The sequence below is a fragment of the Nelumbo nucifera genome, chromosome 1 (assembly GCF_055504915.1).
Source record: "Nelumbo nucifera cultivar China Antique chromosome 1, China Antique-T2T, whole genome shotgun sequence".
NCBI lineage: Eukaryota > Viridiplantae > Streptophyta > Magnoliopsida > Proteales > Nelumbonaceae > Nelumbo > Nelumbo nucifera.
This window is the reverse complement of record NC_142649.1, coordinates 154742477-154758766: the sequence shown is the minus strand read 5'-3', so window position 1 is coordinate 154758766 and position 16290 is coordinate 154742477. Positions and strand designations below refer to the sequence as shown.

The following is a 16290-nucleotide window of genomic DNA, read 5'->3' as shown; positions in this document are numbered from 1 at the left end:
GACTTCTCTTTGCAGGAAAGCAAATGCCAATGAGGCCTGCATTTGCTCCATCCAAACCACCCCAATTGTCTTTTGGATCTTCACCTGTTCCCACTCCTTATGTAACAAACCGAGGTATTTGATTTGTTTTTAACCTCAAGATCATGCTCTTATGCCTTTGTTGACCATATTTGCCAACTTCATTTTTTTTTTTGTTTTTGTTATGTTTTCGATGTATTTCTTTCAGGGTTTGCTTCTAGTCCTAATAGTAATCCTAAACACCATCATCACCACCACCATCATCATCATCAGAAGAGACCTGTTCTTTCCCCAGTCCCATCTACTTCATCAGTTAGTGAAGGTCCAGGTCGAGTTTTACTTCTAAATATTTTTGCTACCTTAGTTCTGTTTCATTTGTTTGCGTTTTTTTATTGGTGATTGAGGTATAATGATATGTGATGATATTAGTAACTTTGGCAGGTTGTAAACAAATCACTTGTTTTGAGCCATTTACTTCCACTCCTATTGGTTCACCTTGTGGCTGTGTATTTCCTATGCAAGTTGAGCTCCATCTAGATGTTGCTTCATATGCAGTCTTTCCTCTTATTCAAGAGCTTGAGATTGAGGTTGCAGCAGGGACATATCTCAAACAAAGTCAAGTAAGGATCATGGGTGCCAGTGCAGATAATCAGGGTCAGGGAACAATGGTGGATATTAACCTCGTCCCACTAGGAGAAAAATTTGATAATACCACGGCCACACTGACTTATGAGAGATTTTTGCACAAGAAGGTGCCAATTAATACAACTCTCTTTGGTGATTATGAAGTGATATACATCCGTTATCCAGGTGATACTTTCGATCACGTTCTTATTTTATGCAAGGTTAAAAGTATTGATACATATTGTCCAATATAAGATATATTGTTTTTTCATGGAAGGAGAATGGTATCAATCTGATGTTAGAGTTGAACAATCTCTTTTGGCCTTGAAACTTGATTGGAACGGCCTAAAAGAAAAATGACTCAGACTTCAGAGTCCTCTTGGAACATAACATCTTCAAATTGTTATATTTCTGGATTAAAATTCTTTGAGCTGCTAGGTTACTGCAGCTGTAACTCTAAAGGAAACTTCTAACCCCAGCAAACAACCTTTATTGGCCTTAAAATGTGGTAGGAACTAGGAAACCACCCGAGGGAAAACAACTCAATCTTTAGAGTCCTTTTGAAAGAAAACATCTTCAAATCATTGTATTTTTTTGGTTGAAGTGCCTTTAGGCAATTACATCACCATCGAGTTCTTTAAAGTTTTTTTCCTTTTTTCTTTTTTCTTCATTTAAATCTTAAAATACTAGTTATGTTGTAAATGTGCTTGAGAACCATGAATTTACATTTTTTTGTTGGTTCCATGTTTTTGTGTTTTTAATTCCTTATTTGCAGTAGTTGGCTTCTTGGGATGAACTATATGATGGAACAGACCATATACCATTATTAAATTCCACTGTAAACTTGAGTTTTTCTTAATTCCTAAGTAATTTACTGTATAAATGAATAAAATGTAACACAATTGTTTTATAATGATTTATTAATCTAGTAAGTTGGGAGCCTGGATTTATAGACAGCACCCCCCCCCCCCCCCCCCCCCCCCCCCCCCCCCCCCCCCCCCCCGTAAGGGAAATTCTCAACATAACAGGGAGATCGGTGCATGCTTCAAATGGACAAGGAGATCAGCTAATGGTTTAGCTGACTTGTTGGCTAAACAAGGAACTGTGAGGGAGAGTATGTTCTGGGCACTTTTGTAAGATAGATTACTGGGGGCTCAACACCTACTTGGGGGTTGACAGCTGTACTTAAATCTGGAAAGTTATTTTAAGTTATAGTAATGAAGTTACCGTTTCCAATAAAAAAAATAATGATTTATTAGCTGTACCCAGTTTGTATATTTTTGTGTGATATAAATGTGCTCCCATTATATCTAATACAATTTCAAATTAAAATTGCTTTTCTTAATTTTCAGTAGACAAATACTTCTATAAATGGTTGTGAGCTGTTATTAGTTTGTTTTTGTACTGTATAGATCTATTGATTGTTTAATATTCGTGGATGTAATATGATTTCTGGATTAAGATAGAATTTTCTTTTTCCATAATTTTCAGTAACAAAAATAAATATAAATGTAAATTGATTATTCCGTAATTAATTAGCCTGCACTTTGTATATTTTTGTATTATTTGGATTGCCCACCATTCCTATGAAGTTAATATAGTTTTTGGGTTAAGAATTTGTGGTTTTATACTTTTATTATTTTTTTGCTATATAACAATGAATTTTATTAAGAAACTGAGACTGTATATACAATTTAAAACCATCCCATTAGGGGGATGACGTGGCATATGCATATAGCTTCTTAATTTTTAAAACAAATGACTAGGGTCCAAGCCTTTTAACCTACATTTTTTTTTAAAATACGTGCATAATAATGTAATATGTACAATAAATAGTCATTTATTAGCATAAGTAAAGAGGTGGATTAGTGGTAGTTAAGTAATCTGTGAAAATAAAAGGTCTTGGGTTCAAATCTTGTTAACAACATTTTAAAATTTCACTTATGTATGGACCCGGGAGGTTTCATGAAACTGGGACCTGTTGACCTGTTTTCCAGTTAAACCGGCCGGTCAGCCGGTTTTCAGCGGGTTTTAAGCAAATCCGGTTATTGGGGTGTGACCGAACCGGTTAGTGTCCCGGGTCATGGTTCAACCGGTTCAACCGCCCGGTCTGGTCCGATTTTTTAAACACCGATCTTAACTATATGGGGTCAGGTACATGAATCCTGTTACGTCATTCCATTCTGTTTAATGCCATATCAATTTTTAAATTATTAGCACTTGAATCATTTTTTAGTACTACAACCTATGTCCTTTTTGGTCTACCCCCTACCCCTTCTTGCCCTTCAATTTGTAGATCATTTGTTTTAATAGGTTCTGCAAAGGTCTTCTTCTATACATGCAACCAAACTATTTTAGTCTATTTTCTCTCATTTAATCACATATTTGAGCTACTCCTAGGTTCATTTGAGTGGCTTCATTTCTAACCCTATACTTTCTAGTTTTTCCACTCATCTGTTTCAGCAAACACATTTTCTGCCACTCATTTTTTTGGACATGTTTCTTAACTACCCAACACTCTGCACCATACAACATAGCTGGCCTTACAACTGTTTCATAGAACTTTCCTTTTAATTTAAGTGGTATTCACTCATCACATAAGAATCCAGATGCACCCCTCCGTTTTGCTTATCCTACTCTAATTATATGGGTGATGTCCTCTTCAATCCCTCACTTGTTATGAACTATTGAACCAAGTTATGGAAAAGACCCACATTGAGTTATCTCTTGGTCTCTAATCCTAAGTAACACTGATTTGCACTCTGATTATTATTAAATTTACATATTCTGCTTTAGTCCTACTTATTTTAAAGCCTCTTGTTTCTAAGGTATTTGTCCATAAACTTAAATTTTGAATTTAATCCTTCAGTAGTTTTATCAATTAAGGCAATGTCATTAGTCAACATGCATAATGGGACCTCTTCCTGAATATGTTTGGTCAATTCATCTATGACCAGGGCAAATTAATAACCACTAATGCTATGTTTGGTTTGAAGGAAGTAGGGAAAGGAAGGGAAAGGTAGACAAACCTATACAAGGTTTATAAAGGTTTTCCTACCTTTCTCTTCCTTTCCCTACTTTTCCCTTCAAACCAAACACAGTCTAAGAGTTGAACCTTGCAGAAGACCCATTGTAACTGTAAAATCTGAACACACACACTACCCCCTCCCCTATTTGGAACCCCTTTTTTCCAAGATCCACCAGGACTCTATCATATGTTTTCTCTAGATCAATAAAACCATATGAAGATCTCTCCTCTTGTTATTTTCCTCCTCCTCCTTCTTTTGATAAGTAACAGAAAATATTTCATTGAACAATTTATCAAAAAGAAAAAAATTCATTAAACAGGAGAAAACACCAAGCTGCTCACACAAATTGGTAGTTGGAAAACATGTACACCTGCTTCCATCAACAGAAGCCTAACACACAACAAGAAATAGGAAAAGAAAAAGATCTGTTACAAGTTAGAGCCTAGCCCCAGGCAATCCCATTCAAGACTATCTCTCCCAACTGCTATTCTTTTCAAAGAATCTACTAACATATTGGTTCTCCTTGGAACCCATTTGAATGAGATGTTCAAATTGGCACCTAGGGATTGAGCCATTCTCACCATAGGCCTGAATTTCCATGGAATCTGATCTTGGGTCTTCAACTAGCATATAGCTGTTTGGTAATCACCCTCCATTTCCACATTCCTTAAGCCTTGCAATACCATTAGTTTTAATCCTTGGATTAGGGCCACCACTTCTGCCCTCAAGGAGTTTTGGAAAGTAGATTGACCTGAATAGTTAAGGATTATATTACTGTTTTGTAATGGTAAAATACTGATATGTTTCATTCTATTGCCAATGGGCATATTTATAGAGTAAGCTGCTGCAATAAATAGAAAGAAGAAAAAATAGAAAGAAGAGAAAATAGAAACTACAAAAATAGAAAGAAAAAACTTTCTAAATCAATCCTTCCACAATCCTAGGAATATATACAATTCTATTTTCAGATCTGAACCAGTAACCCCACGTTTTCCAACACACCCCCTCAAGCTGGTGAATAGAGATCCTCCATTCCCAGCTTGGCTATAATTCTCCGAAAGTTTGTACTATTGAGCCCTTTAGTAAGTACATCGGCCAGTTGTCCTTTTGTAGACACATAGGGAGTGCAAATCAACTTGCTGTCCAGTTTCTTTTTATAAAATGTCGGTCAATTTCGATGTGCTTCGTCCTGTCATGTTGAACAGGATTGTGAGCAGTATTGATGGCTGACTTGTTGTCACAATATAGTTTCATAGGCTCTTCTCATGGAATTTTCAGCTCTTCTAAAATTATCTTCAACCAGAGTAATTCACACACTCCTTGTGCCATAGCCCTGAATTCTGCCTATGCACTTGACTGAGCCACTACATTTTGCTTCTTACTCCTCCAAGTTATTAAGTTTGCTCCCAAGAAGGTACAGTAACCAGAAGTGGACCGTCTATCTACTGGAGATCTTGCATAATCCGCATCTGTATATGCTTCAAGAGTCAGTATCCCATTTCTTCTGAATAAAATTCCTTTCCCTGGATTGGCTTTCAAATAGTGCAGAATTCAATGAGCAGCCTGCAGATGAACTTCTTTAGGATTATGCATAAACTGACTTATTACACTTACAGCGTATGCAATATCTAGCTGTGTATGTGCAAGATAAATGAGTTTTCCAACCAGTCTTTGGAACATCTCCTTGTCTACACTTGCATTCTCGCTGGCTTCTCCAAGTTTATGATTGGGATCTATAGGCATGGAAGCTGGTTTACATGCCATATTTCTTGTTTCTCTCAAAAGATCAACAACATACTTTTGTTGAGAGATAAAGATGCCTTGTTTAGAATGTGCAACTTCAATTCCGAGAAAATACTTTAGTCTCCCCAAGTCTTTTATCTCAAATTCTCTGGAAATGCAGTTTTTCAATGCTTTCTTCTCCTTTTTATCATTCCCAGTAACGATTATATCGTCCACATAGACTAATAGTGCAATAACTCCCCCTGAGACTATGTGTTTGATAAACAATGTGTGGTCACCTTGACTTTGCTTGTAACCTGTACTAAGCATCACCTTTGTAAACCTTCCAAACCATGCTCTCGGAGATTGTTTGAGGCCGTATAGTGCTTTTTTCAACCTACAAACTTTGTTCCCCTTAATGCATTCTCCAAAACCCGGTGGAATGTCCATGTATATCTCCTCTTCTAGATCACCATGGAGAAATGCATTCTTTACATCAAACTGTTGCAAATCCCAATTATAGTTAGCAGCCAAAGACAGCAGCACCCTTACTGTATTCATTTTAGCTACTGGGGCAAAAGTTTCCTGATAATCTACCCCATAAGTCTGTGTATTTCCCTTGGCTACCAATCGTGCTTTGTACCTTTCTAACAACCCATCAGATTTGCACTTAATTGTGAACACCCATTTACAACCTACAGTCTTCTTGTTTCTTGATAGATCCACAACTTCTCATGTGTTGTTCTTTTCTAGTGCCTCCATTTCCACTCTCATAGCTTTTCTCCACTCCTTATTAGAAAGTGCCTCGACTAGAGTATTAGGAATTGGAATGGTGTTAAGGCTGGCTAGAAAACTTTTATGGGATTTAGAGAATCTTTGGAATGATACATATTTGGCTAAAGGGTACAATGGGCGTTTGGTACATTCTCTGGTTCCTTTTCTCAGTGCAATAGGTAGGTCATACTCATACTCAGACTGTGAAGGTGTAGGTTCAGGATCTAAGCATCCCTCAGTTCTAGGATTAGGAGTTGAATCTTAGACTTGCACAGGTTGAGGATCTGGATTTTTCCTCCTAGAGTAAACCTGCATATATCTCACATTATCATGCACATCATTCGTGGGGTTAACAATGTCCGGATTTGGTTCAATGGTCGGGTTGTTTGACTCTTGTTGTGACTCGAGAATGTGGGGCTCAGAGGAATGTGACTCAGAGGGATGTGATTCTTTACGATTGAATGTTTGTGAGGAGGGTAAAACATCTAGGGAGAGTAGATCCGAGGCCTTATCTTCCATTAATGAGGGCTCCCCCTGAAGATAAGGTTGAGTGAAAAAAGATTTTCCTTCCTCAAATGTGACATTGATGGAGGTGTAGAATTTTCTGGTGGCTGGATGATAACATTTATAACCTTTCTGAGTTAGGGAATATCCCAAGAAGACACACCTGATTGCTCGTGGGTTTAATTTTCCCTTATTATGGACATGAACAAAGGCAGTGTAGCCAAAAATTCTTGGTGTGAGATTATTTGAGGCTCGAATATCAGGGTAAAATTGAGAAAGGACTTGTATTGGGCTTCGGTTGTCAAGAACTTTAGATGGTAGTCTATTTATGGTGTAGGCAACAGTAATGACAACTTCCCCCCAATATTGTTTTGACACCTGATTTTGAAAGAGAAAGGCTCGGGTGGTTTGCAAAAGATGGCCATTTTTTCTCTCAGCTACCCCATTCTGTTGGGGAGTGTTAACACAGGAGGATTCATGCACAATGCCTTCTTTCTGAAAAAATGGGGACAAATTCTGATTAAAGTAATCTGTAGCATTATCAGATCGAAACCTTTTATTTCTCACACCAAACTGAGTTTGGACCATGTTATGAAAGTTGGGAAGAATCGTACCCACATCAGATTTAGACTTAAGAAGAAAAATCCATGTGACCCTAGTGCAATCATCAATAAAGGTGACGAACCATCTGGAACCAGTAATGTTGGGAATTTGAGAAGGGCCCCATATATCCAAATGAATTAAATAAAAAGGAGTTGAAGATCTTTTATTGCTGATTGGGAAAGAAACCCTTTTGTGCTTAGCAAGTTCACAAACATCTCAATGAAATGTTTCAACATCAATTCCTTTAAACAAGGAAGGAAACATTGTTTTTAAAATAGGAAATGAAGGATGACCAAAACGGAAATGATGACGCCAAATTAAATCTTTATTGGAGGTCGATAAGAATGACTCGTGTGTGACATGCATAACAGTGTGAGATGATTTGTTGGTTGCTTCAAGGTAGTAGAGTCCATCTCTTTCCTTAGCAAGTCCAATCTTGTTCCCCGAAACCTGGTCTTGAAATTCACAGTAAGAAGGGAAGAACACAACATTGCAGTTCACATCCTGGGTGAGTTTATGTATAGAGATAAGGCTAGTGGATAACTTAGGAACATGAAGCACATTTTTAAGTAATAGGGATGGAGTAATTTGAATATTTCCAATCTCTGTCACCGTGGTGAAAGAACCATCAGCAACAAAAAGTTTTCTATTACTAGGACAGGGTGTATAGGTGAGAAAATGTAGTGAAGAGGGTGTTATGTGGTCAGTAGCTCCAGAATCAAGAATCCATGGAAAAACACTAGCCGAGGCATGTAATCCTAGAGATAAAGACTGACTTGAGAGAGCAAGAGAGGTAGAACCACTTCCTGGTTTCAAGGATTTCAGGAAGCACCTTAGCCTTTCAATTTCTTCATCATTAAATGGTCCCTGACTTGAGTGTTCTTGCTGCGGGGTTGTGGAGACATTATGGGCCTGTTGAACTCCTTTTGAAACTCCTCGATTTCCCCATTCCTTGCTGGATGTGGGAGGTTTCCCATGAAGTTTCCAGCACCGATCTTTCGTGTGTCTGGGCTTCTTGCAATAGGTGCACCAGTTGTTATCGTTAGAGTCACGGGTGGTTGTGTCACGAGCCAAGTTGTGATTGTTCTCACCCTTTGAACCACTGTAACTTCCTCCCCTTGCCAGCATGGCTAAGCCTTCGGGATCTTTAGGCTTAAGCATGATTCCACGGCGGCTTTCCTCAGCTCTGACAAGGGCTATGACTTCATTCAATGGAGGCACTTCTTCTTTGCCAAGAATTTGTATTTGGACCTGATCAAATTCAGAATTCAGTCCGACCAAAAAATCATACACCCTATCTCTTTCAATAAAATTCTTCAAGATCACAGCATCATCTGCGCACTTTGTCTCAAGAACCCGATAATGATCAAGCTCATGCCATAAATTTTGCAGCAGATTTGCATACTCTGTAACACTCCTGCTCCCTTGTTTGGCCGCCACAGTCTTCACTTTGACCTCATAGACACGAGCAGCGTCATGGGCTTTGGAGTAGGTTTGTCGGACAACATCCTAAATAGCCTTTGCAGAGGGAAGAAACATACAAGTATCACTGATCTTGGGTGTCATTGAACTCCACAACCATGACATAATCATGGAGTCCTCTTCATCCCAAGCATTAAAATTTGGCTCGCCCAACCTTGGTCCTGTTCCAAGGAGGTGACTAATTTTTCCTTTTCCCTTCAAAATAGGTACGCACTAGTTGTGACCACTTCAAGTAATTCTGGCCATTCAGTCTATATGTTGCCTGAATATTCTGCAAATCACCAGTGTGAGGATGAGAATTTGTTGCTCCTTCATCAGTTTGGACGGGAACACTTGTTGCAGTCATGTCGGACATTGTTAATGGAGGAAAAATAAGGCCAGCAGGAAAGGAGAATAAAGGAACACTTCTGGTTACAGATCAACACTGAAGGCCAGAAGAGAAAAACACAAAAAACTGGCAATGAAGGCCGAAAAAATCTCAAGGTTGACAAACCTAGAGCTCTGATACCATGTTTTGTAATGGTAGAATACTGATATGTTTCATTCTATTGCCAATGGGCATATTTATACAGTAAGTTGCTGCAATAAATAGAAAGAAAAGAAAATAGGAAGAAGAAAAAATAGAAAGAAGAGAAAATAGAAAGTACAAAAATAGAAAGACAAAACTTTCTAAATCAATCCTTCCACAATCCTAGGAATATATACAATTCTATTTTCAGATCTGAACCAGTAACCCCACGTTTTCCAACAATTACCATGGTGGTCCCTAACAGCCCCCCTTCTCCAGAGTCCCCTGGGTTACCAAGACAGCACCCACAACCGTTGGTGAGAGCCACTCCACCACACTTTGAAGCCTAGTGTTCTCCTCTTCTCTCTAAGCATTTCTATCAGTTGTCTCAAAAGAAAGATAACTTCCATGGTTGATCTCCTTGGCATAAATCCAAATTGGTTCTCTATTATACTTGTTTCATAGTGTGGCTCTTGAGTTTAATCCCTTAATAGTTATTACAACTTTATATATCTCATTTGTTCTTAAATATCGGCTCTTTCTCCACTCATTCAACATCTTCTTTTGTTTCATTATCTAATTAAATAGCTTAGTTAGCTACAATAATCTTATCTATCTCATACCTTTCTACACTTATATTGGAATACCACCGAGTCTTGACACTTTTCTCTTTATCATCTTATTTATTGTTTCTTTAACTTTAATAGTTCTAATTTTATGAAGGTAAATGTTATTTTTAACATTATTAGTACTAGTAAATGTGCACGTGCATTGTATTTGGCAATTTCAAATGATGATGATGTGTAATAATAAGGGTCACTGATTTTATTAGTTAAACTAGGGGTTTACTAAAATGTATAATAAAAAAGGTTATTGAAAACATTATACACTGCAGATAGTGTACAATGCACTGTATATTATTATTATTGTTGTTGTTGTTATTTTATGTGTTCTTATAAAACCCATGTAACAAAAATAAGTAATTGAAGCATGGTGCATTGGTGAGTTTATATCCTTTCAACCTAAAGACCTAGCTTCAAATCTTCTTGTAGTTTATATCAATGTTTTCAACTTGCAATTGAATTGGATAGTATCGACTGACTTGTATTGGGACAAATTTTTGAATATGTTTTAATTGAAGCCACTTTATTGCAAAAAATCATTGCCTTAGTCAATGATCAGATGGTCTTATTGGTTAAACTGCTGAGCTATTTGATCAGGTCAATGGGCCATGGGTAAAACATTAATTTTCTTTTTTTTTTTAACTTTTTTTTCTGCATTTTAGCCATTTTTCATCATTATCAGCAAAAATTCTCATTTTCATATATTTTGTTTAATTTGATGAATATATAATATTAAAAAATGCCCAAATGCTTTATAAAATTTATAAAATTTTCTATTTTCTATTTTATTATTTAATTTGTGACATCACAACTTAACTTGTTTGGCCGAGGGAAATGCAATTCCAACTGATTTTTTTTTTTTTTTTTTTTTTTGGAAAAGGTAAAGTAATATTTATTGAGAATGAAAGACACACTGGAGGCTGAGATCAGTCCCTAAACAGGCTGACTGATCTAAACAGCGATTACACAAGCCATCAAGACAAGGAAGAAAGTACATCTGATACATTACAGTTTCTAAAATCTGCCGCCACAGACAACAAGAAATCAGTTTGCCCACTAACTTCTGGGTTAGGTCCTCCAGACTTAGAAACTTGTTGCTGAACACCCTTCTATTCCTCTCGGTCCAGATACACCACGTTACAGCACTTGGAATCATTTTCCATAAAGTCTTCTTTTTCTTGCTCCAGCCCACAATATGCCAGCAGCATAACAGCTCTTTTACTGACCTCGGCATCACCCAACAAACCTTCAAGGACTTGAGGAGGTGGTTCCAGAACTGAGCCGAGAACGGGCAGTGTAAACACAGATGATCAGTAGATTCAGCACTGCACCCACATAAGCTGCAAGACTGGTCCAAAATCTGAATTCCCCTGCTTACAAGGTTTTCAACTGATTTTTAAAACATTGGTTTTTATTAGTGTTTTCACCCTACCATGATTTTGGGTCCATTTACCACCAAATTGCTTGCCTGTAAAAACCATTGACTTGGTCAACAGCATGATAATCCAGCTAATTGAATTACTGAACCATTTGACCTAGTTAGTGGGGTCATGGGTTAGAGTTAATTCTCTTTCTTCCCTTAATTTTTGTATTCTATTTTTATCATTAACATAAATAGTTTTATTTGTTATTTATTTTGTAAGATGATAAATATATAATATTAGAGATATACCCATATTTTTCTACAAAATGTTTATATATTTACAACTTATTGTATTTCTATGCATTTTTAAAGTTTTGTTATTTAAATATGACATCATCGATTGAGCCATTTGACCTAATTTGTTGACTATTGACCCGCCACCTGGATGGAAAAAACGTTTTGCCTTTGGGTTATTTTTAAATTTTGTATTCCATTTCCATAATTACTAAATATAGTTTTTATTTTTCATATTTGTTTTGATATGATGAATACATAATATTAGAAATGTGCCTAAGTGTTTTTTGTTCAAAATTTCTGTACTTTTTTGTATCTTTTGCATTAAATGTTAATTAGTGAAATTTAATGATGGGAAGGGAAACAAAGATACCTTAAATATAGGGTTCAGTGATAGATAATGGGAGTTAATACCTTAAATATAGGTATTAATGAGATGGAATAGAATGAGGTGAAAAGTAGTATTCAAATTACAGTATTTTCCCTCATAACAGAGAGGGACCAAATTCAAAAAAAGTTCAGAAGCCTTGGAGAGCTATTCCCTTTTCTTATAGTAGTATAGATTACTAATTTCTCCTCCATTAACACCCTCTACATGTTCATTTAATAATTTTTTAAAATGTTCCATATTTCCTTGATTTCCTCATCTTTTACCTAAAATCTTTGATCTTCCTCTTTAATGCACCTAATACCTTTTAAGCCTCTACCTTTTCTTTCTCTCATCTTTGCTACTTTGTAAATTCCTTTTTCTCCCTTTGTAGTGCCTAATTTATGATAGAGCTCATCATATTCCTTAGATTTAACTTGGCTTGTGTGTTCTCATTTGATAATTGTAATGTCTTATTTACTATTTATGTATATTTGTAATGACCAATGAGCTTATTGTTCATGTGCATAAATGATGCATGATTTATTATTTATGCAAGTTAATTATAAGTGATTCATTGTTTGTGGTGTGTAATGTATTATTTATGCATATTAATTTGTAGCAGTTGATTCACATGTAAACTATAATGTATTATTTAAAATTTATAGTGGTTATTTGTGAAGTTATCATGTAACATCTATATATCCAGTGTCCTTTTTGCTATTGCTTCATATAAACCATAAAGTTTTGTGTTATTATGTTATCATACCTTTTTGGTTTGTTATGTTTTCAACCTTTCATACTTAATATATATCTATTTATCTTAGAATTAGTATGGTTGATGTATTCATAAGATTTTATTTAGGTTTCTCTGGTGTATCAACGTGTCTCTTTCTTTGTCCACCATTTCCCAAGCACGTTTGGGTATTCTCTTAAAATTGGCTTTGCGTAACTCATTGTGATACTGATACTTTGAACCTTGAGTTCTTGTTATTTCCTGTTCTGTGTTCATGCTGTTTGAGCATCTGAGATTTCTTTAACAGGACTTCCCTCATCGCGGCAATTTGGGGGTTACATGGGGAGTGGTCCTAGTGGAAGCATTGGGAGTCATGAATACCCTATTGTGGCTAATTTTCTTAACAAGAACCAGAGGATGAATGGTAGAATTGTTGCTATCATTGCTTTATCTGCATTTGTTCTCTTCTTGATATGCATTCTAGTGATGCTTATCCTCTTAAAATACAAGAAATTCAGACCGCCAACTGATGCCGGTTGTACAACTGCGTTGTCTATCACTAAAAGATCTGGTAAGATTGCAAAGTTTATTTAAGCCTTTTGATAATTGTGGAGTTTATGCTGCAGGGAAATGTATGATTTGCTGGCTTTAAAATGCGACATTTCAGTACCCGAGCTTTCAAAATGTGACAATCCAGTACCTACCGTTAACTAGCTGTTAATCAGATGTTAAGTGACATTTAAAAAAGACACAAATGCCCTTTGAGTGTCATCTAATTTTCTTTATCAACTATCCAAACATTGACAAAAAAATTAATAGTCCTAAATCCTTGCCTCTTCTATTCAAGAAAGTTGGGGTCACCAGAATGCCCACTCAAACGTAACCCCAACTTTATTGAGTGGATGAAGCAAGGATTTGGGACTGTTAATTTTTTGTCAACGTTTAGATGGTTGATAAAGAAAATTAAATGACACTCAAAGGGCATTTGTGTCCTTTTCTAATGTCACTTAACGGCAGGTTAACTGCTGATTAATGGCAGGTACTGGATTGTCATGTTTTGAAAGTTTGGATACTGAATTGTTGTATCTTAAAGTTCGGGACCAAAATGACACCAGAGCCAAAGTATAGGGTACTAATCGGGAATTTTCCCTAATATATATGTATGTATGTTATATAAATAATGAAGTTCGGTGACTTAATTCGGTTTTTTTTAATTAACTGAATTTTCTTACATGAAAACCAAAACCGAAACTGAAATTTTGTAAAACCAAATTAACTGAAAACTGAAGTAACCGAACCTAACTGAATTAACAGAATAAATATGGCCATTTTGACTACAAACCAGATTAGCATGACTGAGTTAGCATCTATAATGCAGGCATGAGATCCATTTTGTCGAGCAGTATGGCCAGCTCAGCATCGGTGTCCCTTGTTTCCACCATTGATCCTTGTGTTCTCTCCGCCAAAACATTTACTCTTGCTGAGCTTGAGAAGGCAACTGAGAAGTTTAGTTCTAAGAAGATTTTGGGTGAAGGAGGATTTGGACGAGTTTATCATGGGATCATGGAAGACGGAACTGAAGTTGCAGTTAAGTTGCTCACTAGGGATGATCAGAATGGAGACCGTGAGTTTATTGCAGAAGTTGGGATGCTAAGTCGGTTGCATCACCGTAATCTTGTCAAACTTATTGGCATATGCATTGAAGAACACATACGCTGCTTGGTATATGAACTTATTCATAATGGAAGTGTTGAGTCCCACTTGCATGGTACATTTTCATCACTACCTTCTGTTGATGCATCCAATCTGTTGTGTGATCTTGTAAATGAATTGCCATGTATGAATTCTTTCAGGTGTTGACAGGAGAAAGGGACCTCTTGACTGGGATGCTCGAATGAAGATTGCCCTTGGTGCTGCTAGAGGACTGGCATATCTTCATGAGGACTCTAATCCTCGTGTCATTCACCGTGACTTTAAGGCTAGTAATGTTCTATTGGAAGATGACTTCACACCTAAGGTATCGGATTTTGGTCTGGCACGAGAGGCAACTGAAGGAAGTCATCATATTTCAACTCGGGTCATGGGAACTTTTGGGTAAGGGCCTACTTTTGTGTCCACTGCCTGTTTTTTTTGGATGTTGTATTCTTTCCTGTTGTGGTGCATTTTAACGATTTGCTATGATGCATCTTCTACTAATTTATCCTTCCCCCATAATAAGAAAGCCTCCCTCTGTGCATTTGCAGGTATGTCGCCCCTGAATATGCAATGACTGGGCATTTACTTGTCAAGAGTGATGTCTACAGCTACGGGGTTGTACTACTGGAGCTTTTGTCTGGAAGGAAGCCTGTAGACATGTCTCAACCTCCGGGACAAGAGAACCTCGTGACATGGGCACGACCACTACTTGCTATTAGAGAAGGTCTGGAGCAATTAGTGGATCCTACCTTGGTTGGAAGCTATGACTTTGACAACATGGCAAAGGTGGCAGCCATTGCTTCCATGTGTGTTCATCCAGAGGTGGCTCAGAGGCCATTCATGGGCGAAGTTGTGCAAGCTCTGAAGCTCATTTATAATGATATGGATGAGACCTGCGGGGATTGCTATAGTCAGAGAGAATCATCTGGTCCAGATTGTGACTTCAAGTATGATCTCGACCCTTCAGATGGCAGTTGCTGGGATGCAGGTGGGCTCTCTCCCCACTTGACTTACGGGTGTGCCTCTTCTTTCATAACAATGGAGTACAGTTCAGGTCCACTTGATGACATGGATAATCATAGACTGCATTCAGCATCGAGCTTTATCGGGGAAGGAGGAGGATCATTACCAATCAGGCATGGGAATAGATCAGGTCCTCTACGAACAGTTCGCAGCAAACCTGCCTTCTACAAATTAAGGGGAAGTATGAGCGAACATGGGGGCTTCATTCCAAGGCGTGTGTGGGGTGATGGGTACTGGATTTGAGTCTTCTTTGTAAGCTAATTTGAAATGTACAGTTCAAAGGAGCACGTGTTTCCAGCTGTGCTTAAATGGTTTATTGTGGTTGTTGTTGCTGTCAATTTTATCCATTCATGGCGATATTTGGTCATTGATGCGATGTGGAGAGGGTGGAGCACGGCTTCTAATTTTGAAAATCTTGATTAATTTCTTATTTGCTGGAAATGTAATTTGGAACTCTTGTATTATATTTTGCTTCTTTAGTTTATTTTCTTGTGTTCAGTATTGAGAGTAGTTGATTCTATTTGCTTGCTGTTGCTGAGTTTTATGTGTTACCCAATGGGACGCTTGGGCTTTGAGTTCCTCATTAGAGCTGATTTACATTTACTTGAGAAGGTGCAATGGAGTGTTTTTTTTATTTTTTATTTTTTTTTTCTTTTTTGATATAACCAAAAGGGGCTACACAAGACAGGGGGTGGCACGTCCCCAAACATCAGCAACACAAATAGAAAAAAGAGGGGAGGGAAGAGAAGCTAAACTAAGATTAACGGACTCTGAAAGAGTAGATAGAGCTTCATGCGTCAGCCAATCAGCTGCCTGGTTTGCCTCCCGATAGATATGCTTGTACATCAACCTCTTTGAAACTCGTCCTTTAGCTTGATGCAGTTATTGATGATGTGTCTTATCTTCCAAGGAGCTGGGATCAACT

At 37.3% G+C, this 16290-nt stretch overlaps 1 protein-coding gene across 4 annotated transcripts in view; it reads left to right on the top strand.

Annotated features, from left to right (window-relative positions):
* Nucleotides 1–15863, top strand: part of LOC104602711 (receptor-like serine/threonine-protein kinase ALE2) — a 28796-nt gene extending 12933 nt beyond the window's left edge. The window contains exons 3-9 of one of the 4 annotated variants that reach the window (XM_010266487.3): nucleotides 16–114; nucleotides 227–346; nucleotides 460–828; nucleotides 12955–13218; nucleotides 14026–14415; nucleotides 14501–14741; nucleotides 14891–15863. In XM_010266487.3, coding sequence (XP_010264789.1) covers nucleotides 16–114; nucleotides 227–346; nucleotides 460–828; nucleotides 12955–13218; nucleotides 14026–14415; nucleotides 14501–14741; nucleotides 14891–15608 — 2201 coding nt within the window. In that variant the 3' untranslated portion in view covers nucleotides 15609–15863. The remainder of the gene's footprint in view (nucleotides 1–15; nucleotides 115–226; nucleotides 347–459; nucleotides 829–12954; nucleotides 13219–14025; nucleotides 14416–14500; nucleotides 14742–14890) is intronic. The other 3 variants (XM_010266488.3, XM_010266490.3, XM_088894800.1) reach the window with 3 other exon arrangements.
* Nucleotides 15864–16290: the final 427 nt, after the last annotated feature.